This window comes from Amia ocellicauda, chromosome 4 (genome assembly GCF_036373705.1).
Source record: "Amia ocellicauda isolate fAmiCal2 chromosome 4, fAmiCal2.hap1, whole genome shotgun sequence".
NCBI lineage: Eukaryota > Metazoa > Chordata > Actinopteri > Amiiformes > Amiidae > Amia > Amia ocellicauda.
In genome coordinates, this window is record NC_089853.1 from 5,833,991 (window position 1) to 5,860,610 (window position 26,620).

The window sequence follows — 26,620 nt, forward strand, 5'->3', positions numbered from 1 at the left end:
GTGTGCAGCAGGGGTATGCAGAAATGTGTGCATATTATCTTACCGAGCAGCAAACGCGAAAACCCGTCCAATCTCCCCGCACACCCCGGCGCTGCCCATGTGCGGACTATTTGATAACAAAGCAGCGTGCGGCGCCGCCTGCGCGTCACGGGAGGGGGCGGGGCTTGTGCTCGTTCCAAGATGGCGGCGTCCATGGAGCTCAGCTTGGAGGTTTTACCCTCGGACCCTTTACTGTTGATTTTATCTTTCCTCGATTTTAGGGATCTCATCAGGTAGGTGTCCGGCACCGGTAGACTGTGCGGGAGCGGGTGCATTAAAAAATTACGGGAATTAAGCGAATAACAATACTGATAGTTTTGTTTCCACTGCGGGGTCCGGCCAGTTAGGTGGCTGTGTCTGTTTTCTCAGCTGGAGAGAGAGCTTGTGTTTGGATGGGTTTTGTTTGTTTGCGTGTTTTTCTCTCTCTCTCTCCGGTTTATCACAACAGGCACGACCGTCTAAATGAACTGCCCCCTTTCCGTTGTTTCGACAGGGCTTTCGAGTTTTTGTTGACATGCTTTGTATACATTAATGTATATATTATTATTTGTGCTGTATTTGTGGGTCATGGAAATATACCCCAGGTATGTGCATATACAGATTGTTGTATGGCTCTGTCATTTGTCATGCCTGCATACTGGGTAATAAACTCACAGTCACACATAATGCTTCTGTCTTTAGTTTAGCACAAAATGTATAAACACATTTGAACTTTTGACACCTCTACTATGATTTGCCTTTATACGTGTGTCAAGTACAGAAACACGCATGCCTGTTATTATACACGTTTGCATTTTATTTCTCCTCCTTCTTCTTCTTGGTATTATTATTTTGCGCAGTGCTGGTTTGTATGATTTGTAAATGTCAATGTTTTTATTGTTGTTTTTATAAAACAACCCCCACCCTCCCCCCAAAAACAGGTTTAATAAGTTAATTAAAACGATACTTTAGGCTTAGTACAACTGCCCACAGAGAATATCAGGTCTCCCATTTTAGAATATCCTTTTCTTCACTATGAAATACGTTTTGAATTCTAAGTCCTAATGACGCAATCTATATTACTGTGCGCTATGCGTATATCAACGTGATCTACTGTCAAACAGACGCTGTGCTTGTTTGCTTGCAGATTGCTATAGTTTTCAATGTCCTTACTGCCTTATCATTAACATCTCCACTAATTAACATGTTCTCAGCTGCAGCTATGTCAGTCGTAGACTTCATGAACTTTCCAATCACAACCCACTGTGGAAAACCCACTGTCAGAAATACTGGCTTTTAACTGAGTAAGTATAGATTTGTTTGTCGTGATTATTATTATTGTTGTCTTTTCTGTTCTTATTGCTTTGTTATTTTTGCCCTTTTTATTTGCATTAGTGTATATTTATAGGAAATATCACTTTTGATAACAAAGTACATTTGCAATATATTTATATTAAGTATAGAGCAACAGCACATCTCCCTGGACTGGTACTCAGCTTGTGCTCATTAACTGTCAATTGCAACATGGCAGGACTGTAATGACTGTAATGACCAATGAGCTTCTGAAATGACTGAATTATTTTAAGGTCTCTCTTTTAACTTCTCAGATGTACATATTCCAATATAAAATAAGATATTTATATGCCTTAAAACTAAAAATAGTTATACGGATCAGTTTTTTAAATCCCCACATACTTACTGCAGGATCTCTGAACCTGAAGTTGAATACATTTTATTGCTCAAGTTCTCAGAGAATCTGATTCTCAGATTATAGTGAATTACATTTGAGATTATTTGGTAGAATTTGTGGTCTTGATAACAGGATGCCGGGTTTCCAGGCCTGAATTCTCAGAGATAATTGCAATAGCATTGTCGATATTTAATCATTGCTGTTGACACGTGGTTTTTAACAATATCTCAAATCCAGTCAACACTGTATCAGTCAAACCTAGTTTATGTCCCTTACAGTTCATTTAATTAGATTACTGAGGACCTTCGTGTTCCAGATCAGATCCAATTAACTTAACTGAACTAACTATTTATGTAATTAGTCATAAAATCGATATAATTCCCAGCAGGTCCTGCAGTAGGTTACGTTTTCAGAGAGAGGCAGCAATGCAGAGCACTCTTCTGAACTTCTGCTCTGTGTGCTTGTATTGATCAGGTCCGATAAAGCCCAAAGGAATCAGAGCTGGAAGAGCTTGTTCCGAGAGGTTTACGCCGATCTAGGGCGCTATATCGAGCACTACGCCACCCTGAAGCAAGCCTGGGACAACCTAAAGAAATACCTTGATCAGAAATGCCCGAGGATGATTGTGTCTCTGAAAGGTAGCCTGGTCCACCATCAGATTCTAAAATAAAGATTGCCTTTTGAATACAAATCAAGTATAGCAGAAAGGTGATGCCAGAGGATGAGCTTTTCTCCTTCTTTAAAGCGTGGCTGGGGTGAGGTATGGGTTCACAGTGTGGCTTCTGTTCAAATGCAAAATGACTAGCTTTCTACAGTGGCCGAAGCTATGTTAATATATTTTTAAATTGATATCTGGTGGGAACACAAAACTGACGTGGTGTAGGGTCACAAATCGCTGTTCTTTAAACTGACCCTTGACACAGAGAGCTCATTGTATGGTTGTATTGTGTGTATATGTATTGTATGGTTTGGGATGTTTAGCTCAAATGTGAAAGGGTTCTTATCTGATTTAATTTGTTCACGCTGATCATTTGAGGAATGTGTTTTCCCGATCAGCCAGTTTATTTATCAATTGATTTTGTCAGTCTTAGTATGAGACTACGTGCTGTGAGTGATTTTGTTAACTAAAAGAACAAAATGCCACCAGTAGCAGATTAGAGTCTTCACTTGATGGCAGATGTCTGTTTGCCAGAGGCTTCCCGATTCTACCCGCGGTCAAGTAGGTAATTGTGGGTATCTGGAGACTGGCGGACGTTGCCAAGTTTGAGTGTTATCTGGGTGTCGGCAGCCAGATCATTTGTTGTTGTTAGTGTGTCGAAGCCTCAGTTTTGTCCATTTGTAGCTGGACACTTACCACATTAACGGGCAGTGGGTGTGGGCCGCAGCCCTCACCCCTGGTCCTAAAGGAGCTGTGTCTCTTTCTGGTTTTAGTTCCAGCTGAGCTTGAATTTACTAGAATGAACTCTGAACTGAACTGAAGTACTTTAATCGGTGCTTCTAGACTTCTGTCAACTTTAAACTGTTGAAATGGTTCAGTCACAGACTCACTGCAGTAACTGAGCTCAGCTGGAGTGAAAAAAAGAAGACATTCATGCCACTGATTGTCTGTGGGTGTATGTTTTTGGGGTTTTTTGCGCCGCCGGACGGCATTGTTGACGGCGCTCTTGGTCCATTCCTCCACAGAAGGCGTTAAAGAGGAGGAGCTCGATGCGGTGGAGGCCCAGATCGGCTGCAAACTGGCCAATGATTATCGCTGTTCCTTCCGAATACACAATGGGCAGAAGCTGGTGGTGCCTGGGTAGGGCAACTACAAAAACTGGAGGGGGTTTGGGGTTTGGGGCTCAGTGTTTGATCTTCACCTATTAACTGGTGTAGTAGAGAGTAGTGGTATGATCGCTGTTTGTCCTGCACCCCGCCGTACCCCCAATGCTGTTTTCCCGCGGCAGGCTGATGGGCAGCATGGCCCTGTCCAACCACTACCGCTCGGAGGACCTGCTGGACATCGAGACGGCGGCGGGGGGCTTCCAGCAGAGGAAGGGGATGAGACAGTGCCTCCCGCTCACCTTCTGCTTCCACACCGGCCTCAGCCAGTACATGGCGCTGGAGAGCGTGGAGGGGCGCAACTGCAACGAGATCTTCTACCACTGCCCGGTCAGAGCCTACCGCATGCGCTGATTCACCTTTAGAGACCTGGCCTTCTGGTTCAGTCCAGTCCATTGTAGTTGATTTAATTTCCTTTCTGTTGCAGGAGCTCAAATGCAGTCAGCACTTAGTCTGCTTTATCAGTGGTTTATTTGACCCTGCTGCTGAAAATTGATTGAAGAGTAATTAAGGAGTAGTAGGAACCAAAAAGCGTGATATGAAGTATGTGTGTATGTCAAATGATTGACACACCACTATTAATCGCATATTTAATTGCACGTTAAAATGCTATAAAACATCTAAAATCAACCCATGGACATCCTTAAAAAAAAATCTTGTTTTGATAACGATCCCTGCAATCCAGGACAAAACTGTCAAGAAAACCCTGACTCGCAAGAAGTTGCCATCGTCTCATCGTTTCTGCTTCTTCATTATAAATTGACTGAAAAGGGTCCTGATTAATTGCGTTTAAAAACATTAACATGTTGTTTGTTTTAGTAATCGCATACGTTAACGCTGTCAGCCCTAGTGTTCAAACATACAGAGCTGTGGAATCGCACAGACTTCATGTTTTCAATCCATGTTTAGAAGGTTCAGAAATTGACCTGGAGCTCCATAGCCAGAAAGCACAGACAGAAATGGTGTACAGCAGTGGTCTCCAAGCCTGGTCCAGAGAACCCCTATCCAGCAGAATTTTTTGTGGTCACCCTTCTATCACCGATTTATAAACACCTGGAAGTATTTAATTGGGAACAATTAAGCAGATGGTCAATTAAGTCCTTTAGAAACCATTGGAGCATCACCTGAATACCTTAAGCCTCTCTCAAGAAATCTCTTGCTTAATTGATTAATGACTCCCAGGTGTTCCCAGTGTTTAGAACCTGGTGGTCTACGGTGACCTATGAGATGGATAGGGGCTCTCCAGGACCAGGGGTTGGAGACCACTGGTGTATGTATTTACCCCAAAAATGACGCACAATATTAAGTCAGTCCTGCTTGGGTATTTTATGTACATCTTTCTTTAAGTATAGACCGCTGTATTTCAACCCCTCCACCCTGGTGCTCAGTGGTGCTCCTCTTCCCCTGCGAGTCTCTAACTCGGTCCTGGATTCAGATCCCGTCAGCAGAGGGCAGGCTGCTCCTTTCCTCCGGGAGGATCTGAAAGGGTCTGTTGTGTGTTTCGCAATCCCTGAAATGTGTTGTTTTCTTCCTCCTAGGATCAAATGGCACAAGATCCTTCGGCAATTGACATGTTCATTACAGGTAGGATGTCCATGATTTTTTGTTTTGTTTTTCTGCCGGCTTATATTTTTGTAGTTTTCTTCAAGTGACTTGTTTCAATAACTTCCCCCTTGTCTCTGAATCACCGCCCTCAGGGTCCAGCTTCACTGAGTGGTTTACCTCATATGTGCACAATGTGGTGGCTGGAGAGTATCCAATCATCAGAGACCAGATTTTCAGGTATGACGTGATCATATTTGCAATAAAACATTGGCACAAGCTCTGCCTCTACGTCTCCCCTATTCTGACCTGTAATGAACACATTTAACTTGTTTGTACTCGTTGGGCGTTTGTCACAGCGTTTTTGTTTCGTTGTTGTTTTCCTTCAGTGTGTGGATCTGGTTAGGGCTCGTGACCCGAGGGTAACTGACGATGAACGCAATGGTTCTAAATCCGATCTGTTGGAGTTGGTATTTTCAGGCATATTACATCAATCTGTCTTTACTGACGGTTCATTGAGGACAAATCCATCATCTGAAGAACTTATTCACACGTTTGTCTGTTTGCAGTTCTCTGTTTCAGTCTCTCAACAGAGCTGGGCCTGTTCAGCTCGGCAATGACCTTTGCAGTCTGCTTGGGCTTTGTAAGTGTCTCCTCTGGACAATGTCCTTGCGACAGTGGAAGAGCCGTTCCAGACGTCTCGTCCAGCTGTCCTCTCTTTGAAGGCCGTTCAGTCAGAAAGACTCGCAAAATATTCAACCTTTTCCAAAATAACAAGTGCTGCCAAAAGAAATGTTAAGAGCACAGAGACGGTACTGTCTCCAGTGGCCATGTGCTTCTCACAGCATCTGAATGATTCAAGGACCAGATCAGTTTTGATTTGTCCCCCCGCCCCCCCCAACAAAGGATCCCAGTCAAACACGGTTGATAGTGCCGCACTGACCTCGGCTCTCTTCACCCCCTCTCTCTCTCTCTTCTCAGGTATGTCCACGACAAGCAGTGTGTCGCTACCACTGGGGACATCAAAGTGGCCGTGTCTACCTCGTTCCTGCCCGAGCTCAGCTCTGTGCACCCGCCACACTTCTTCTTCACCTACCGCATCAGGTACGGAAGGTCTTGAATACTCCCCGTCCGGCCGACCGAGGGGACGGGACACTCGCTCATCCATAAAGGATCGTTTTGTTAATTATTTTTAATGAGATGAAGTGTCTCGTACTCGGGACACCGTTGCACAAGGACGTATGAAAGCTCCGTCTCTCCCGGCTCCCTGTAGGATCGAGATGGCGAAAGACGCGCTGCCGGAGAACGCCTGCCAGCTCGATAGCCGGTACTGGAAGATCACCAACGCTAACGGGAACGTGGAGGAAGTGCGTGGCCCGGGAGTCGTGGGTAAGTGAGCGGAGGTTTCCCTCAAACCCGCAGAGCCCTCGGTTCGACTGACTTCTTGACTGTACTGATGCGCTCAGTCGTAAAATGTTTTTCTGTTGTGTTTGGTTTTATTTTGTCACTCACACACGCGCTCCTGCTTCGGCTCAGTCGTTTAAGAGTGTCCTAAAACGCCTGAGACCGCTGTGCTCTCTGCGTCCCCTGCAGGGGAGTTTCCGGTCATGTCCCCAGGCAAGGTGCACGAGTACGCCAGCTGCACCACCTTCTCCACCACGTCGGAGTTCATGGAGGGCCACTACACCTTCCACCGGCTCAAGAACAAGGAGGAGGTCTTCAACGTCAGCATCCCGCGCTTCCACATGGTCTGCCCCCCCTTCCGCAAGTCTGTGGTGCGAACGGTGAGGCTCCCTGGGGTCAGTGGGCAGTGGGCAGAGTGAAGCCGAGGTAACAAAACCTCTCGTGTTCAGAGGCAGGGGCTCGGACTGAGTAAAGCTCGGGCGGAGGATCCGGTCCTTAGTACGTGAATGGGCTGGGCTGTGTGCAGATAAGCACTGCTGTAAACGATGTGTTCATTCAATTTCTGCAAACCGGAAGCCAGGAAACCAGCCTCCGTTTCTCCCTTCCTCCAGTTCTCTGTTGTAAGACTTCACGGGCTGTTCTGTCACATCTTCTAGGTTTGAGGAAGGAAAGTAAAAGACACAACAGACTTCCTGGAACCTAAAAGGCACTGCCTAGAATAAACATATCTGTGCCAGTGAGGTCGAGTACACGTGTGCTCGTGAGTGGGTTTGTCTGTCTGTGTGGATCTTTGTGTGCGTGTGCCGGGGTGTGTCTTTGTGTGTTTACGTACACGCATTGCTGTGTGTTTTCCTCCGTGTTGCCATCCGCGTGTGCTTTGTGTTTCCAGCAGGGCTCGGCGAGCGACGCCTCCACCGCGCCATGCAACGATGAGGAGCGCTCCTCGGACACGGACGACTACGACGACGGCCAGCGCGGCGGCCTGAACATCCCGGCGCCCAGCGGACGCTGCCCTCGCCATATCTGATGCACTTTTGTACCGTGGGAACCGGGGAACAGGGCTTTCGAACTTCCAGCTGTTGTTTTGTTTTTTTTGTTTGTTTTTTTTAAGTGTGTTTTTTCTCCTCCTTTGAATTGAGTCCCGCCTGCCTCTGTTCTGTCCTTTGGTTTTTATTGATTTATTTCTCTAGATGCCTCTGACTCACCTCTCTCTCTCAGAGTCCTCTGTGTTACAAGCCAGGGCCTGTTGTAGAAGGTTTTTTATATTTATTTTCTGTGACAGAGAACTCTGGAACCAAATGTTTTCCACTGTGGGAATAATAATTGGCCTCTTCCATTGTAAATAGACAACAGAGCCAACTGGACACAAAGCCTCACAGAGTCCAGTGCGATTCCTCTGGCAGAGTCTGTTCCAGAGGTTGATATTCACATGCAGTTGGGACAGATTCTGCTCTATAGCTGTTGACCATTTGCCTCCAAGAACTATGCTTTAAAGCACAGCTGTTAGATGACTCTTCCTGCACTGCATTTGTTTGGATACATAGATATAGGAGTTTATTGTAGCAATTCAGCACAGAACTTTAACCGTGCATTTAAGAGATGAGTCCCTTTTTCCATCTTACAAATAGTGCAGAACCAGTTTAACCCTTAAGCATATCTCAGCTCAGTGTTGTATAACCAGTTTTAGCCCCTCGCCCTGTTGCATTTGTTTTAAAGTCTACAGTCCAGAGCGACGTTATCTTGAGTAGTTCAGCTTTTCAGGTAACAGGTGCTGTGATTGACAGGAAGGAAGTGAATTTCTTTCTTTACATAGCACTGGGCAATGAGCAAAAAGCACAACAGACAAAACATTATAATGAACAGTCTCTCGGTGTGTAGGGGTAGCTCAGCTGTGGCTCCTGGCACCATGTGACACCAGACCCAGAGACTGCCCTGACCCAGCCCAGTAGAGACGTACCCAGGAGGAGCACATACGAGCCGTTACAGTGAAGTCACTCTGCTCTGTTAGAAGCCCTTGTCACCGATGTCGTATCTCGCTCTGTTTTTCCTGTCTGCTGGGTGGTGAAGTGGTTGAAGAATCATTGAAACCGTGCCGTTGGTCCCTAAAAGAGGATCTGTGGAATTCAGGGAAAACGAAGTGCGTTTCTGTATTTAAGATTATTTGAGCTCAAGCTAGGCATTGAGCATGATTGGGTTGTGTGTGTGTGTGTGTGTGTGTGTGTGTGTGTGTGTGTGTGTGTGTGTGTGTGTGTGTGTGTGTGTGTGTGTGTGTGTGTGTGTGTGTGTGTGTGTGTGTGTGTGTGTGTGTGTGTGTTTTTGAAAAGGATATTGAAAACGTTTGCCTGTTTTAACCAGAGGGGTCTGTCTTTCAAAGAAAAAGCAACTTGACATCAAAATGGAAAAGGTTGTGCAGCTAAACCTACAGGAGTATCGTCTTTTTTTTTTTTTTTTTTTACAGATGCCAGTAAGAGCGCAAAGTTGGGCGCCGTCAAGAGTTGCAAAACCCGTGAAAGAAGAGTGTGTGTAGTATAAGAATCTTTAAAAGACAAATGTCCTTTAGAGTTTATTTTAACAGACCAGTTGGTATTAATGCAGTGGATCATGGCCTCCAGCCAGAACAGCGGTTCAGAAGCCTCTAACTTGATATGATCCATTTCTGTGCTTCGGCACCTAGTTCCCTCGTTACGAAAGGAAGCTCGGATACCTTAAAGCAAAAAGTCATTGCCAAAATTGTTTCTCTCTCAAGTATACAGCAAAACATTGACAAATTAGCATTTGTAATTAACCAATTAATTAATTAATCAATTAATTGCTTAGTTCTGGGATTTAAAATGGCCCTTTCAGTTCTAAGTTTTTTCTGAAGGCTATGCATATTATTAGAGAACATGGAAGTTGCTATTTTTTTTTTTTTTTTTTTGCCTTTCAAAATGTGTGTGTTTAAATCTGTGAATTCTCAGCACATGGGGGGGGTTTAAGAGGCAGGCATGAACTGATCGCTGTATATTGTGCTTTTTCAGTTTCCAAAAAGCGTTGCTCATCTCACTTTGTAAATAGAAATGGATGTACCTACAGACAGCAGTTCTGCTGTGTAAAGATCGAAGGTGTAGGAGGGACACTTCTGTTGTGGAACCTGTGGGAAACGTTTCATGCAGTTTAGCCAAGTGGGAATAAATAAATGTATTTTTTTATTATTTCAAAGCATAAATGACAGTTTCAGTGATGGATTCAGTTGTTTGCACATAATCTGCTGCTGGCTACTTCTCATCAGAACTCTGGTACGGGGGCAGGTAACATTTTAATTTGACGCATTGAGTCATTTGATTGGAAATGAATTTTGTAAAAGGAGTGCGATGGAGGACTGGGCTGAACTCCGTGGAATTGCCTTTCAAGATTCTCGTTTGATTTGACATTTTCTTCAGTATCACTGTTTTTTCTAAAATGATTCTGTTTTGTTTTTCTATGTTGGGGAAAAAATAAATATGCTCTATGTTTAAATCTTTAAACCAAGTTGATCTCCATTCTTTCAGGCACACAATAAATTTTCATTTTAAAGAAAAGTTTTTTATTATCATTATTTTCCTGTAATTCAGGGGTTCCCTTCCCTACCCTGCTGGTGTTTGTTCTTAATTGGTTGAAGTTGAAGTAACACTCTGCTTAGTTGGTTCTTTAATAAGTTATTTATACAATTCTATTCTTAACGTAAAACCCCCACTGTTTAAAACAAAATTAAATTTAAAGGCTCTGATTTAGTAAATTTAATAAAATTATGGTTCAATTAAGTAATTGAGAGCTTGGAACCACTGCTTTAATGTATTCCTTTTTATTCAAGATGGATCTGGAAGATATAGCATAGATTCCTTAATAAACATCCTAGAAGTGTGTGTTCAAATATTCCATGCGGTCCAACTTTCTGATTTTCATAAACAGAGGATGTTAGGAAGAAAGCATTTGTGCCACAAAAATAAATATAAATAATCATTGAATGATAGTTAACTTTTCCAACTATCCCTCGAAAGCACCTGTGAGCACATGCGTACAAATGTTGTTTATGTAAATCCATTTTCACAAATCCTACAACAAGTGGACGGGGGCACCAACTTAAATCTGTCAACAATGAGAGCTATTTTTTACAGAAAATCTATGTAGAAAGTGAGAACAAATGTGTAGCTTCTTCTCTCAACAAATGCTGTTTTGTAAGCAGCCATGGCAATACAACAGGAGTTTTTTTTCAGCATTTGCATGTAATTGCGAGACTTGAGCAAGTTGAATAATCTGCTTGCAGAATTCAAGTGCCCTTTGTCTTGCCACTCTCCACAGGCCCATTGTACAGAGGCTTCATAGCGCCCTGACCACTTGGCCGAGGGTGGACAATGTGGACTCGATCCAGAAGAGCCAGGCTCATTCCCATAGCCCGTCCTGTGCACGCTTTGAATGGTATTTTGGCTTTATAAGCAACCGAAACATGTGAAAATACAAACTCAATGCTGTTTGAATAACATCTGCAGCACGAACATTTAAAAAAAATTGCGTTTAAACAATTGTCTGATCCCTAAACTTAAATGTAGTCCAAATACATCCTGAACAAGTCAGAATGGGACACTGCAATAATCTTAATGTAACGAAAATAACAACGCTTTCACCGAGTTGTTATCCTTATCAAACCAGCCCAAACTATTGAGCACCCCTCCTACCCTCATCCTTGACCACATAACTCTCATAGAGCCTGTCAACGATGCCTGTTGTCTGTACGGTTTCCTATATAATTCTGTCTGAATTCTCGTCAATAAGTGGTTCTTAAAGTATGCATCTTATATGTGCACTTGATTCCTAGACAGTTTTCTGGCTTTAATGCGCTTCTGTCTGGACACTCACTGCCTCAATGACACCATAGAACTAACCAACCACATTTGCAGAAAACATTACAAATTAAAATGTCACTTCATGCACAATAAGTGTAAGAGACCAAAATGGCGACCAAGCAAAATAACGGGTGACAAAGATAACATCACAACAGCACCACAGAGTCCAGTCCCTCTTCATTGTCCGTGTAGTTGTGGGCACGGACACACACTGAGCCATTGTCAGACGTCCAGCTGCAAAATCAAAACTGATGTCCTCATAATCAGCTTGTTGTACCATGCTCCCCGGCTACTCCCCCTCCATGCAAACGTGTGCCTACACAATTTAATAACTATTTCATTTATTTCACTGTAACTTTAACAATAATGAGTATTTTCAAGACTTGGCTCCAGATCACAAGATTCCCTGCTGCTTTGCATTGATTTCTAAGGTGTGTGTGCATGTGTGTTTGTGTGAACTTCACAACAGATTAGCTAAATTGAGAAACACAACCTTACTTCTTGTCTTTGTCTCTGACTGAATCACAATGTTGACCCCTATATGGTTATGATTAATAAATCATATCTACAATATTCTGAGTAATGCCAGGGCATTACTCCAGTCCTGGGGGCCGCAGTGTCTTCTGGCTTTTGTTCCAGACCAGCTCTTGGCTCCTTAATTGGTCTAATTAAACAATTAATTGGATTCATCGAACACCTTTCTCCAGACTCTGACATGTTCTGTGGGTTCAGTGTTTTGAGTAAGGTAATGAATAGGTTTACGTAAAATAGGAAAGTTTTAGATTAGCCTACCTGAGTAAATTATGACCAGTAGACACTGGGGCCCCCCCAGGACTGGAGTCTGACACCCCTGCTTTAGACCAGTGGTTCCCAAACCGGTCCTGGGGGACCCCCTACCCTGCTGGTTTTTATTCCAACCGAGCTCTCAATTACTTAATTGAACCCTTAATTGAATTAACAATCTGCTTAGATTTTACTTTTTAAATTGTGTAAGAAAATAGTTGTCGCTTCAATATTTTTTTTAAATATAATTCTATACTTAATTTAAACCCCCTACTGTTTAAAATAATTAAAAGTCTCTGATTTAGGAAATTATTAGTTCAATTAAGGGTTCAATTAAGTTCATGAGAGCTCGGTTGGAACAAAAACCAGCAGGGTAGGGGGTCCCCCAGGACCGGTTTGGGAACCACTGCTTTAGACAGTGTTTAAATGTCAGTTAAACACGTATGAGAACAATTTAAGGAACATTTGTGTCACATACAAGTAGATATATATGACATACAAATAGACACATTTGTGCGGAAAATTAACCCATTACTGCTGTATAAATTCAAGCGTTTCAGTCGCTGTGTATAGATTTAATTAAAAGCAGGAATCAGATTGGTAATGTATTGTATTAATATAATGTAACGGCACTAATAAAGCACTGTAAATGAAGCCAGAAACAGCCCCTGCACACCCCGTGAGGAGAGCCGCTGTCCCCATTGGCTGCGCCGGCGGGGCGGAGCTGCTTATCTGAGGCAGTGCCTGGCGGACCCGCCGCGACGCGCACTGGGCTCTCGTTAAGCGATTGACGGGCTGGTAAGATCGGGTCTGTTTGTAAACGGCAGCTCTGTTACTTTGTGTCTGGAATGAAAAGGACATGTTGCTTTTGTGTGGGAACAGGTGTCTGTCTTGGATTTAAAAATACAAATCTCACCGTATAGCCAGATCGAATTGTTTACCACAAATAACCAATCCAGTGTGTGTGTGTGGGGGGGTACTGCTGAGAAATATAATAGGTACAGGGATTTGTTTACACCTAACCTATATATAATATACTAATGACATGTTGGTGTCTCATAAATGAGTTCAAATGTCAAATGTGTTGAAGGTGTGAGGTAACTAACTGTGCAGTGCATTTCTTGTTCCTCTAGTCTGCTGCGGTGGGGCAGTTACAGTTGCATGGGCACAGGTGGCATGGCTGCTGTGTAACGGAATGCCCTGTAATCTCATTTAAGAGCAAATATGTGTATAACAAGAATGATGGGATAGTGACCTGGAAGACGCATTCATTGTAATAACAGCTATGAAAACAACCTTCATTCGTTTTTGCGTCCCGTACAATAACCATCATGTACAAAGTTTGTGTTGCATTTGAAATAAAGCATTGATCAGTGTCGTACCGGTGTATCTTGTGTGAAGAAGCGGTTGAAGTGACGAAGGACTGAAGATGAAGACCCCTGTGCTGACCGGTCTGCTGGTGTGCATGGCGCTGCTCGGGCTGGGTGAGTGACCAGGGCCCGTTACTGCGGTGCTTCTAAGACCGTGATGTTTCGGTGGACTGATACATTGTGTCCCTGTATAGTTTAAGGCACGATGTATGGAGGACAATCCAGGCCAACATTAAAAATACATACACAGACACAAGAATACACTAATAAATGACTAAATAAATACATGTTGAAATAAATGTCCATTTATTAATTTATTCAACATGTATTTAGTCGTTTATTTATTTCAAAATGTATTTATTCCTGTATTTATCACAACATGTATTTAGTCGTGTATTTATTTCAAAATGTATTTATTCCTGTATTTATCACAACATGTATTTATGCATTTATTTATTTATGTAAAGATTTAAACATTTATTTATTAATTGATTAATTGCCGCTTTGCTATTTACATTTCTTGGTGCGCAGTTTCTCATTTTATCTTTTACAATGTGACAAAGCCGCTTCTGTCAATCACAGCTAGTGGGCGGGATCCAGTGCGCTTATTGGCTAATCCAGTACACTTCGGGCTTCAACAGGTAAAAGCGCACTGAGAAATGCGAATAGCAAAGCGACAAACAGGAAATAAATAAAGACATGAATAAATAAATGTTGAAATAAATGAATACATACATGTTAAAATAAATACAGAAATCAATGTCCATGTATTTATCTGTTTATTTGTCAGCATTTATTTAGTCATTTATTTATTTCTGTATTAATTCATTAATACCCCCTTCACTTTGTAAGCCCAGTAACATAAAATGATTGATACCAGGACATGTGCAGGAATGGAGTGGGATCGGCTCACTTACTGCAGAGATTAAATGGCATTCATAAATCATTAAACTGAACATGTGATTTAGTCAGGTTGGTGTACCTCACTTCATTTTTAAATGAGTTATTGCAAGTAAAATTTAAATGCATGTCCTAAACAAAAGGTTATAAACATTATTTCCAAATCACCGTGCTTTTGCTCCAGCTCTGAGACCCACTGAGCTGAAGGACTCTTTCCAACGAAGGATGGGAAGGCGTTCAACCACCACTAGCGAGCCCAAAGAGTTTCAGCTCATAAAATGTGGCCTGGATAGCAGAGATGAATTTCTGAATGTAATATCTTTATATTTTGTATTTGATCTTATGGTTGTGTCTTGTTGTTTCAGGTTCCGCTCTAAAATGCTACAAGTGCTCTGATTACTCGGGCCGCTGCAGCTACACACAGGACTGCACGTATGAGGATGCCTGCCTGACCCTCAGCGAAAGAGGTTCCCCTTGTTGTTATTATTAATATGGATGGATTTGATCGATAAAGCTTGTTTCATGGGATGGTTTGACTGAAATACAACTTGGGTAATAAGGTAGGGGAGGGGCTGTGATTCGATGAATATTTGTGACGTTTTGAAATTGGGAAGGAAAAACCATAATTTTCTCTTTTTTGATACTTATATTGCGATTGTATGTATAATTCTAGGGTGGTATTATTTCCAATGCTCAGTCATTTTTTGTAAAACTGTGAAGGAGAACATGGCTGAACATTGATTGTAGGCAAGTGCAAATGGCCATCTTGGTTACAGTGGAAACCAAAACATATGAAGCCTCGAGTTAATTATATTGCAGAGAACTACATACCATTTCATCTGCAAATTAAACAAGTCCAGGGGGCAGGGACATGTGGACAAAACAGATGAATATAGGATTCTCTCTCCTCTCATGGTGATCAATAACAATTGCTTTTGCACAGGTCCACATTTCTCTAATTACCTGTCATAAATGTTGATGATTTTGTTAATTGGAAATCAGAAATGTGGTCATTGAAAGACATGGGGAAAGTCATAAGATGGAGAAAAGAAGAAAGAGAGAAGAAGAAAAAGGGCCATATCAGTGCTTCTTGCTTTTTCAACTCAAACATTACTTTTCTTTTTCTTTTTTTGTATTTTTAGGTGGAAAAACCATCCGCCAGTGTATCAGATATAACGACTGCGAAAATACCAAACTCAATCAGATGTTCCCGGCAGTATCTGGCTTCACATACAAGTGCTGCACCAAAAACCTGTGCAACAGCGGCCCAGCCACGGCGATGAGCAAACCGCTTCTCGGCCTGCTGGGTTCACTGGTCGTGTTCTGGTGGTGTGTTCAGTGAGCCAGTGATCCGATGTCATCTTACACAAGAACTAACCCGTCAGCTTGTACTAAATCCCAGGGATCAGTAACGGGGCGGGGGATCTTTATCATTGCCAGAGTCACTTTCTTGGCAATTGATATTGATAGCCTGCCTATTTTGTATTATTATTTTTGTATTATTTTGTATTCTGTAGTTTGCACTAAGTTGTCTTAGCAGAACAAGAGGGAATTGTGTCGCCCTGTTCTAAGCAGGCGGGTGAGCTTACTTTTGAAAGCACTTCCTTAAAGAATGGGACAGATCTAATATTTCACTGCCCTCGGTGTGCATCATTTGGATATATATTTCTACCAGAAAATTCAGCTGCATATTCATTTACTTGGGCAGATTCCCCAAGTATGAGGGATTTTAATTTGAATAATACATAACTGTTAACTATCAATTCATAATCTTGAGGAAAATATGTCAATCTGAAGTCTCTCTCAGGCGTAGATTAATGTAGAGCGAGTCTAGAATACCATGGTCCTGAAGGGGGTGGCATAAAACAGTATTACAAACTCATTTTAAGATGCGCTTTCATGTTTCCAGTATGGAGGTTGATGGTTGTGTATATAGTACATTTTAATGTTGGGGGTGGATTGAGCTTGTATTCTACCCTTGCTGGAAAAAGATTTAGAGGAGCAGCAGCAATCCTATTACAAAGAAAAGATGGACTTTGGCTTTTAAAAACCTTCTTTGAATAGGATTGAATCCCTGCATCCTTGTTTTTTTTCAGAAGCAGTTGGGATACGAGTGAAAAACAGAAGAAAGATAGGTGTGTGATATGGTTTTGTGATGTGAAATGTGTTGACTGACAAGGTGTGGTTCTTTGTTCACCGTGGCAGAAATGGTTTGGGTTTTTGTTTTGGTAAACCAAACAAAAACAACATTTCTATAGCATACTGAAGGGCCGATTCCCAAATGAAAGTCGGTAACTGTAATTGCAATAAAACCAAAAGTATATCTTGAAGATATTTCTTAAAATGAGCAAAGGTCAGTGTTGAACGGGAAGGCTTGTGAAACAGCTGTTCTGAAGGCGAGGAAAACCTCCAAGGAACATGGTTATTGGCAGACCTCAGTTTAAACTGGTAATTAATTTTCGCTAATGTAAATAAAAAATCATACATTTAAAGAACTCTGTCTCTGTGCTGTTTATATTGGAATAAATGCAATAGGTTACACTTTTTTTTTTAAATGTATATGCTGATTGTTTTACTAACAGGGTGTGACTCCGATATGATTGGGTTCCGTCCTGAATGGTCATGTAGTCGTAGACACAGGCCGGGGAGTTTCAAGCCGGAACGAAGGTACCGTCACTGAAATCTGTAAACAGACCCACACACTTTCACTTGAAAGCAAAATGAGTTCTGTGAGGTTTGTAATAGTAGAGAAAAACAAACCCTCTGGAAGTGAAAACAGCAGGAAATGACTACATGCTCAGTTGGACACAAAATATAAAAGGCCTTAGCTCGGCAATTTCATACAAAGACAATGGTACCAGGAGAAGCATCTGAAGCAATTCTTAATTCATGTACAGCTCTTATCAAGGTTTCTGTAAGGTGTCCTCTGAGAACGAGGCTGGGCCGTCTTTCAATAATCAGTGTTTCTGCTGCAGACCACAGCAAGCTAATCCCTGTTCCTTGTACCACGATCTTCCTATTTACGCTGTTCATATTGCAGCTATTCTTAACTCCTGCTTTGCCAAAACGATTCCCACTTTCTCCTTGTGAGTCGGACAAACCACGGCAAAGTAAAATGGACTTCATAGATACTCAATGACAACACCTCCTGGGCTTTGAGGTCCAGGACAGTGAGACTGAAATGAGAAATGAGAGGGAGGGGAAGAACAGAGCAAGCACAAACTGTAGCCCTCTAGAACTGTTTCTCAGTCCTGGTCCTGGAGGAGGCCCTACCCTAACTGAGCTCTCAATTACATAATTGAATCTAATTGAATTAGCAATCTACTTAGATTTGACTTTTTAAATTGTGAAATAAAAGAGTTGATTCTTTAATAAGTTCTTTATACAATTATATACTTAAATTAAAACCCCTACTGTTTAAAATAATTAAAGGCTCTGATTTAGGAAATTATTAGTTCAATCAAGGGTTCAATTAAGTAATTGAGAGGGTTGGGAACCACTGCTGTAGAACATAGATCTGCACATGGAGCAGATTCAGTTTGATCACATGCGATATGCGTCTCGCAGTGAGTTTAATATAAATATGTTGTTACTGACGTGCACATGGGTTATAATGCGCTTCTGTCTGGACACTCAGTGTCACTGCATCAATAACACCATAGAACCAACAAACCACATTTGCAGAAAACATTACAAATTAAAATGTCACTTCATGCACAATAAGTGTAAGAGAGCAAACTGGCAACAAAGCAAAATAACGGGTGACAAAGATAACATCACAACAGCACCACAGAGTCCAGTCCCTCTTCATTGTCCGTGTAGGAGACGGCAGAGTGCGGGACAGTTGTGGGCACGGACACACACTGAGCCATTGTCAGACGTCCAGCTGCAAAATCAAAACTGATGTCCTCATAATCAGCTTGTTGTACCATGCTCCCCGGCTACTCCCCCTCCATGCAAACGTGTGCCTACACAATTTAATAACTATTGATTTGTAGTAGATTTTAATATAATTGAGTATTTTCAAGACTTAGTCCCTGATCACAAGATTCCCTGCTGCTTTGCATTGATTTCTAAGGTGTGTGTGTGTGTGCTACATTGAGAAACCCAACCTTACTTCTTTGGTCTATTCTCTGAGTGAATCACAATCCAGACCCCTATTTAGTAATGATAAATAAAATATATATGTACAATGTACTGAGTAATGCCAGGACAGCACACTCTTCAGGGCACTGATTATGGCTGAAATACCATCGTGTTGTCAGAGGAATTGTTCTATGTCTGATTTCCAGACAAGTTGTTTAACAGTTTAACTGAAAGTCGTATCACCTCAATGAGATTATTTGTCAAGTCACAGGTGTGCAATAATCAATAATTTGAGACAGATTTAATGTGAAACTAATATAATTTGATTATATTCATAAAACATGTAATATTAAGCTTCTGTTTAGTTACAGAAAAGAAGCAGGTCATTCCCAATGTCCCAATGTCTCGGTCTGCAGCCGCCAGCTGTGTGTGTCATCTCTCTTCTTCCTCCTGTCCTTCTCCTTCTTTTTGTTCTTCTACTCCTTTGTTCAGTTGTAACTTCATAAATTTAATCTCAACCAATCGTACTGGAACACCTCTATACCATGAGCTCCATGCGTGATGAGACCATGTTGCCATAGGCCCCTCTGCTGTGCCCATGCCTAAGGTCATAAGGTGAGCACAAGGATGCAGTGGATCATGTCTGTTTGGATGTGTTCTTCTGTACATAGGACTATATCATCAATGATTAAGCTATGGCCTTGAAGGCTGCTAAACTCACAGGGAGAAATAAGCATGAACACTATACTATAACCAGGTATATTTTCCAGTGTTCTTTAAACGTCATTGTTACCTTTCAATTAACCACTTCTAAGAACAACAAGAAAAATAAATGTGTGTCACACACAAGTAGATACATATATGACTAACCCATTACTGCTCTATAAAATACAGATTGTGTATAGATTTCATTAAAAGCCATAATTAGATTGTAGATTTTATTTATACGACCCAAAAACCAGTCCCAAAATAACCAAAACATCAACACGTGGCACACGTGATGAGCGTGGCGCTCGCTATTGGCTGAGCCGGGGGGCGGGGCCTGTGCTGCGGTGTGGGGGCGCCGCGGCGCGCGCAGTGGACAGACCGAGCGCGCGCAGGTGAGACGGCAGGTCGGCCACGAGCGGGAACAGCGGCTTTGTCGCAATAAAGGCTTTAGGTGATGTTTGCGAATAACCGCACGACAAAGAAAATACAGGACGTTGTTGTTGCATTTTCAATAAAGCACGAATAAGTGTATTGATGGATTGATTTGCATGCAGGGGAATCGCGGTGACGCAGGACAGAAGCCCGTGAGGATGAAGAAGCCGGTGCTGATGCTGGTCCTGTGCGCTGCGCTGCTCGGGCTCGGTGAGTGCTGCCCGTGGGTCTGCGGACCTGCCGTGTGTCAGTGAAACGCAGACATCTGACAGTTTCTCAGGGAAACAGTGACCTGTTGGTGTCTCAGTGAAACGCAGAGATGCGCAGATGCGCGCAGTTGAGCAGTTCTGCACGAAACTGCGGAGACGCGCAGGGCTGCTGCGTGACGTCACTGAGCTGCTGCTGCTGCTGTTGCTATGATACAGAGACCTGTAACCTAAATGATGGGCGATTCCAAATTATTATTATTATAATAATAAACTAATCTGAAAAGCGCGATTAGTATAGCTATATGTAACTTTTAAAATCATGTCGATCACTTCCATCGATTACTGCGCGGTTGGTGGAAGGTGTTTTTCGTCCGTCTGACGTCAGACGCTGTGGAAACGCAGCCCGTGATTTTGAATTTGTTCAAGTTTTTTTTCCGTAGTCTATATTTTGACGGTTGTTAAAATTGCCGAGTTCGTAGGTTTCTGATGGGCTTTTCCCACTGATGTGCTGCTTAGTTTCAGTGTAACGACTACAGTGAAAGTGGATATGGATACACACTGGTTACACTGAAACTAAGTGGAAAAAGCGACTCAGGAACGTACCGACTGAACTTGGCAAATTCAAAGAATGTTAAAAAATAAAAAATCTTTCAAAAATTCAAAAGCACGCTTAATCTACTGCAGTATGTGAAATTGTTGCAGAACATTTACAAAATGTTTAGTTCGCATTGGTTACACATTACAAACATATTGTATAAAATGTATAAAGCTATTTGGAAACTAAAAATTTGCAGGAGAACAGTTTTTTGCAAACGAAAAATAAGCTGCACCATTTTTTACACTGACCGAAAAATTTATTGAACTCTGAATATCAAGTTGGAGCTATCCAAAAATGTCCACATTTATACTGCGAGTGTGCGTCTCTCACACCTGCACACTCAACCACTTTTGTCACTCTGGTGTGCATTTACTCTTAATAAACAAGGGGGCACCATTTTTTAAATTATTACATATTTATGTACATTTTCAGACTCTTCTACTACTGCACAACACTGTCAGTGGGTCAGTTGTTTGTAAAATTTCAAAAACAAAACATAACGTTTATTAAGGAGGATACACACTGGAAGCGTAAAATGTAGAAGTCAAATGCAACCAAACAAGGTATACAACCCCTAGTGAGTAACGTACAAAAGTCGCATTGATGTTTACAGTGAATAGTGTCATCATATGTATTCAGCTTGATAATTGTTTTAGATCATATATGCTTTTCAAAGCTAAATCAAAATAGAATGTTTAATATATCCATTGTTGAAAAGTACTGTAATAAATCAAAATAGTATTCTACTTTTGTACGATTTTGACCCAGTATACTTTTTCACAATGAATGTTAAATGTCAAATTGGTTTGTTTGTCCTATCTAACTAGCCTTGCCTACAGCTGCTAACTTCCATTGATTTTTAAAATGATAGGGAGTGAAACATTGTAATTCCACGAACCCAGCTGATTGTAAAAATAACATTCATAAGCAGTTGCATCTCCTGATTAACAACCTCAAAATGACTATCAATTTATTAACATTAACCCAATCTCTTCGGCAGTAACACACCACCGAGACACATTTGTTTCCTCCCTCTTCGTTTTTTCTCCTGCCGTACTTTTATAAATGAAGAAGGCGATTGGTTGTATAAAGAATGACTGACAAGTATTTCCTGCAAAGTGATTGGCTGCATAAAAATGTTACTCCTCCCACATTCCAAGCTATACCCTTCTAGAATTTTCCGACACCGACTATAAAAAACCGTGCCCCTGTGAGTGGGGTTTGCTGCCAGTGCATGCACACATCCACCTGATTTCTAGGGGAACTGAAATCGTAGTTGCACCTGCAAGTTGACTGAACCTACAGTGTGTCTTTTTTCCATTTCTTACAGGTTCAGCTCTAAAGTGCTACAAGTGCTCAGATGACTCAGGCTGCTGTGCCAATACGGAGTACTGCACGTACGAGGATGCCTGCCTGACCCTCAGTGAAAAAGGTTCCCCTTATTTTAATTATTATTATTATTATTTTAATTATTATTATTCATTGTGCGCAATCGATACAATGCCATTTGTGGGGGGTGGGGCTGAGGGGGCACTTGAGGGGGATGGAAAGGCAACCCCAGCTCTGGACAGTTTTGCGCCCTGTGTGACAGCAATATTTGTCGACCCAGGTGGATACCACATTACACCATCACTTATTTTACTTTGTGAAACTTAAACTGGATTCTGTCTGCATAGACAGAATATAGACATCATTCTAATTTGCACAGACTTTAGTCCCCCTGAAACACCCACCAGGCAGCAAGAAAGCAACAGTATATTCTTACCACTAATGAAAATTGACCCGTCTGGCATTTCTCCTGCAATTGCACCTCCAGTCTGTGTTAAATCCAGACATTGAGCCAATTCATGTTCAACAGATATTGTAAGTCATCATTGAGTGAAGGGAGTTATTTTTCAGCTTCAGTTTTGAAAAACTGCACTCACCCCATACAATGTATTTACAAGTTGCCACAGACAGACACACGACAGTACACTTTGCCTTTAATTGAAGTCAATTCAGTTCAGCTGCTGAGTTGGCGAAAGTAAATAGGTTGAAGAAAGGTGATTTAGTCTAGGACTAGCAGGAATTCTGTTCCAGGAGGAACCAGGTGTGAATTGGGGGCAGGTACACAAAAGCTACTTAAAGTAGCTGTTGAGAAAGAGCTGCGCTGTTTCTCTGTGACAAAGAAAGCTAAGGAGTTGACATGGAAACAGAAACCAAGAGACTGAAAAACTGTAACATTCAGAAGCATGTGGCCACTACAGTGTCAGGTTTGCAGAATGATTGCCTTCCTGGATGAACTCATCCAAGAAGATTTCATTTGTGAACGTTGTCGACATGTTGAAATCCTAGAGATCAAGGTCTGTGATCTTGAGGCTCAGCTTGGTGATCTGCGCTGTATTAGTGATATGGAAGAATTGGAAGAATCAGCCCATGAGAGAGATGGTGTGCAGCCAAAACCTAGGAGAGTTGAGACCTCAGAGCAGGAAAGTGGACAGAACTGCTGGGTTACAGTAGGTCATAACTGCAGAAAAGGGTGCTCACAAGCCTTACAGACATCCCAAGAGCTAGAATTGCCCAACAGGTTCCAACTGCTGGACACCGAGTTGGACAGTGACAGCTCAGAGGGTGATGGGAGGGCAGTTGAGCACCAGAGCACCATGGTGTCCACTCACCCCAGAACAGGGAGGTATATAGTACGAGACTCGATCCTTAGAGGCGTAGATCACACCTGTGTTCTAGTGATAAGGAGACCCGCATGGTATCTTGCCTGCCTGGTGCTCAGGTTGCAGATCTCCCTAAACTAGTAGACGGGCTACTGGTCAAAGCTATGGTTAGCTTTGAGGCATACTTTCAAAAAACAAGGACCAAGTCTAAAAATTTTAGAAAAGCAAACCTTGAAGCTATGAGGCGGCACTTAGAAGAGGTGGACTGGAGCAGACTGGATACAGATTCAGTAAAAAATGGATGGGTATATTTTAAGAATATACTACTGGAGGCTCAGGAGAAATTTGTACCAAAACTTAGCAAATTTGAGGACCAAAAACATTGACCAAAATGGTTTAATAGAAGTATGCAAAAAAATATAAAGAGAAATAAAATATTGTATAGCACAAACAAAATGGATGGAGACGAAACAATATACAAAGAATATATAGAACTGCATAGAGATCTTAAGAAAGGGATCAGGAAAGCTAACTAATTTATTTGAGTCTTTTGAACATGCAACTGCAGCTGTAGATCATGTGAAAACATATGATATGATATACTTAGATTTCCAAAAAGCTTTTGATAAGGTTCCACACCAAAGACTGATCCTCAAATTGGAAGCTGTAGGCATTCAGGGTAATGTAAGTAGATGGATTATGAACTGGTTGATGTCTAGGAAACAGAGGGTGTCGATTAGAGGAGTTGCTTCTAACTGGAGAGAGGTTGTTAGTGGAGTTCCACAGGGATCAGTACTAGGGCCTGTGCTTTTTCTAATCTATATTAATGATCTGGACTCTGGGATAGTTAGCAAACTTGTCAAATTTGCAGATGATACTAAAATAGGTGGCTCAGCAGATACAATCTTGGCAGCACAGGCTATTCAGAGGGACTTAGATAATATTCAGTTGTGGGCCGACACCTGGCAGATGAAATTCAATGTGGACAAGTGCAAGGTATTACATGCAGGTAACAAAAATGTCCACTATAATTACACTATGGGAGGAATAGAACTAGATGAAGTAACGCATGAGAAAGACCTAGGAGTCTATGTGGACTCCTCACTTTCTCCATCCAGACAATGTGGGGAAGCAATAAAAAAGGCAAACAGGATGTTAGGGTATATTGTCAAAAGTGTAGAATTGAGAACAAGGGCAGTGATGTTCAGACTGTACAATGCGCTAGTTAGAGCTCATCTGGATACTGTGTACAGTTCTGGGCTCCACACTTCAAGAAAGATATCGCTGCTCTAGAGGCAGTTCAGAGGAGAGCAACCAGACTTATTCCAGGTCTGAAGGGAATGTCCTACTGAGAGACTGATGACCTGAACCTTTTCACCCTGGAACAGAGGAGACTACATGGGGACTTGATTCAAGTCTTCAAAATCATGAAAGGCATCGACCACATCAAACCAGAGGAGCTTTTCCAGATCAGCAGGGACACACGCACCCGGGGACACAAATGGAAAATGGACTTCAAGGCATTCAAGACAGAAAACAGGAGACACTTCTTCACACAGAGAGTTGTTACAATCTGGCACAAACTCCCAAGCAATGTGGTTGAAGCTGAAAACTTGGGAACATTTAAGATTATGAACGAGTAGCTTATGGAATACCGTACACAGCATTCGCATTGTACTTAATCGGTTTATATATATATATGCACTAAATTTTTTTGAAATTATTTTGAAATCTGTATTTTATTGTGATTTTATTATTACTTACAATTTTTCAGTGATTTCTTCTGTGATCATGCCTTTGTCTTGTTTTACTCTGATATATATTATTATTACTTCCATATCTCTACCTGAATTGTTTATTAAGCCTTAACTGAATGTTTGCCAGATCGGAGAAACTTTAAATACTTTTTTCTATAGTTCTACCAATAAAGATGCCTCAACATATTTTATGTAATGCATGTGTTAGCTTCTAGTACTCTACATATTGATGATCACAGTTCAAAATGAATGTTGAAAAACACAATTGAAATGCAATAAGTACTGTCGTTAATGCCTGTATTTATTCTATGCAAAATCTAAATATATAAAATGGTATATTTTTCTTCAATTTCATGATGAAGCTCTTACATCTGATAACTGATTCCACAACGTTTCCAAACCCCAGTATTACTTCTCCCCCGTTTTTCTTATTAAAATAATTCTAACCTGTCAATAAGAAGCCACTCTAAAATGTGCAGTTATGTCCACAACACAATGCCACAGATGTATCAGGTTTTGAGGGAGCTGCATTGGCATGCTGACTGCAGGAATGTCCACCAGAGCTGTTGCCAGAGAATTGAATTTCCATGTCTCTACCATAAGCCGCCTCCAACATCGTTTTAGAAAATTTTGAGAACAACCGCAGACCACATGCTTTTTCATCCCAAACTTTACTTTTCTTTTTTGTTTTTAGATGGAAGAACCATACGTCAGTGTATCAGGTTTTCCGACTGTGTAAATACCAAACTCCATCAGATGTTTCCAGCAATATCTGGCTTCACATTCAAGTGCTGCTTCAGCAACCTGTGCAACAGAAGTCCACAGCCATGAGCAAAACCCTGCTTGGCCTGACAGACGGCATCTTACACAAGAACTAACTTGTCAGCTTGTACTAAACCCAGGGATCAGTAATGGGGTGGGGGGGTGGGTCTTTATCATTGCGAGAGTCATTTTCTTGGCACTTGATATTAATAGTCTGCCTGTTTTGTATTATTCTTTTTGTATTATTTTGTATTCTGTAGTTTGCACTACGTTGCCTATCAACAAAACCAATAGGGAATTGTAGTAGTAGGCGGGTACTTACTTTTGACAGCACTTCCTTAAAGAATGGGACAGATCTAATATTTCACTGCAGGAAATGTGTGCCCTCAGTGTGCGTCATTTGGATATATATATTTATACCAGAATATTCAGCTGCATATTAATTTACTTGGGCAGATTTACCAAGTATAGGGGATTTTAATTCAAAAATAATAATACGTAACTGTTAACTGTTATCAATAATCATGAGGGGGGGAAATGTCCATCTGAAGTCTAACTCAGGTGTAAATTAATGTAGAGTTTAGACAATAAACAATAAACATATTACATAAACAATATTACATACTAATTTTAAGATGTGCTTTCATGCTTCCAGTATGGAGGCTGTTGTTTGTGTGTATATAGTACATTTTAACCCTGTGCAGAAACGTGGGGTGGATTGAGCATGTCTCCTACCCTTGCTGAGATGGCCTGACAGAAAATATGGACTTTTGCTTTTAAAAACCTTCTTTGAAATGGATTGAAAACAGCATCTGTTTTTTTTTCCGGAAGCAGTTGGTGTGTTGACTGACAAGGTGTGGTTCTTTGTTTGTAGAGGTAACAATGGTTAGACTTCTTGTAAGACTAATATAAATGGTAACCAAACAAAAAGCACATTTCTATAGCGGACCAAGAGTAAAGAGGAAGGCATGACTCTGGACGTGACGATTCTCAAATAAAGGTTGTTTACAGTATTTACATTAAAACCGAAAGT

At 41.5% G+C, this 26,620-nt stretch overlaps 3 protein-coding genes across 6 annotated transcripts; all 3 read left to right on the forward strand.

Annotated features, from left to right (window-relative positions):
• The first annotated feature begins 164 nt into the window (after nt 1-164).
• On the forward strand, nt 165-9,978 carry fbxo3 (F-box protein 3). Of its 3 annotated transcripts, none has more exons than XM_066700657.1 (11): nt 165-272; nt 1,233-1,322; nt 2,183-2,346; nt 3,392-3,506; nt 3,655-3,859; nt 5,068-5,113; nt 5,227-5,311; nt 6,053-6,175; nt 6,345-6,460; nt 6,665-6,855; nt 7,365-9,978. In XM_066700657.1, the coding sequence occupies exons 1-11, from the start codon at nt 181-183 to the stop codon at nt 7,500-7,502; spliced, it is 1,365 nt and encodes a 454-aa protein (XP_066556754.1). In that variant the 5' UTR covers nt 165-180; the 3' UTR covers nt 7,503-9,978. The 3 variants fall into 3 exon arrangements, with proteins under 3 accessions (XP_066556754.1, XP_066556755.1, XP_066556756.1); XM_066700658.1 differs by having other exon boundaries at nt 7,368-9,978; XM_066700659.1 differs by having other exon boundaries at nt 6,689-6,855.
• A 2,845-nt stretch (nt 9,979-12,823) lies between these two features.
• LOC136747651 (CD59 glycoprotein) lies at nt 12,824-16,882 on the forward strand. 2 transcript variants are annotated; one of them, XM_066700660.1, is made up of 4 exons: nt 12,824-12,915; nt 13,519-13,601; nt 14,753-14,854; nt 15,530-16,882. In XM_066700660.1, exons 2-4 carry the CDS (start codon nt 13,547-13,549, stop codon nt 15,727-15,729), a joined length of 357 nt encoding a protein of 118 aa, XP_066556757.1. In that variant the 5' UTR covers nt 12,824-12,915; nt 13,519-13,546; the 3' UTR covers nt 15,730-16,882. The 2 variants fall into 2 exon arrangements, with proteins under 2 accessions (XP_066556757.1, XP_066556758.1); XM_066700661.1 differs by having other exon boundaries at nt 12,832-12,915; nt 13,522-13,601.
• Nucleotides 16,883-19,535: 2,653 nt separating this feature from the next.
• Nucleotides 19,536-25,743, forward strand: LOC136747655 (CD59 glycoprotein). The gene is made up of 4 exons (XM_066700666.1): nt 19,536-19,632; nt 19,736-19,823; nt 21,751-21,852; nt 25,520-25,743. The coding sequence occupies exons 2-4, from the start codon at nt 19,772-19,774 to the stop codon at nt 25,654-25,656; spliced, it is 291 nt and encodes a 96-aa protein (XP_066556763.1). The 5' UTR covers nt 19,536-19,632; nt 19,736-19,771; the 3' UTR covers nt 25,657-25,743.
• The last annotated feature ends 877 nt before the right edge of the window (nt 25,744-26,620 follow it).

What these genes read in the sequence shown, in the direction of transcription:
- fbxo3 (XM_066700657.1), top strand. Translation starts at nt 181, where the DNA reads ATGGCGGCGTCCATGGAGCTCAGCTTGGAGGTTTTACCCTCGGACCCT. An exon ending in AATTGACATGTTCATTACAG is followed by an intron (nt 5,114 to 5,226) that starts GTAGGATGTCCA and finishes CACCGCCCTCAG; the next exon opens with GGTCCAGCTTCACTGAGTGG. An exon ending in TTCTTCACCTACCGCATCAG is followed by an intron (nt 6,176 to 6,344) that starts GTACGGAAGGTC and finishes GGCTCCCTGTAG; the next exon opens with GATCGAGATGGCGAAAGACG.
- LOC136747651 (XM_066700660.1), top strand. Translation starts at nt 13,547, where the DNA reads ATGAAGACCCCTGTGCTGACCGGTCTGCTGGTGTGCATGGCGCTGCTC. An exon ending in CATGGCGCTGCTCGGGCTGG is followed by an intron (nt 13,602 to 14,752) that starts GTGAGTGACCAG and finishes TTGTTGTTTCAG; the next exon opens with GTTCCGCTCTAAAATGCTAC. An exon ending in CCTGACCCTCAGCGAAAGAG is followed by an intron (nt 14,855 to 15,529) that starts GTTCCCCTTGTT and finishes TTGTATTTTTAG; the next exon opens with GTGGAAAAACCATCCGCCAG.
- LOC136747655 (XM_066700666.1), top strand. Translation starts at nt 19,772, where the DNA reads ATGAAGAAGCCGGTGCTGATGCTGGTCCTGTGCGCTGCGCTGCTCGGG. An exon ending in CGCTGCGCTGCTCGGGCTCG is followed by an intron (nt 19,824 to 21,750) that starts GTGAGTGCTGCC and finishes CATTTCTTACAG; the next exon opens with GTTCAGCTCTAAAGTGCTAC. An exon ending in CCTGACCCTCAGTGAAAAAG is followed by an intron (nt 21,853 to 25,519) that starts GTTCCCCTTATT and finishes TTTTGTTTTTAG; the next exon opens with ATGGAAGAACCATACGTCAG.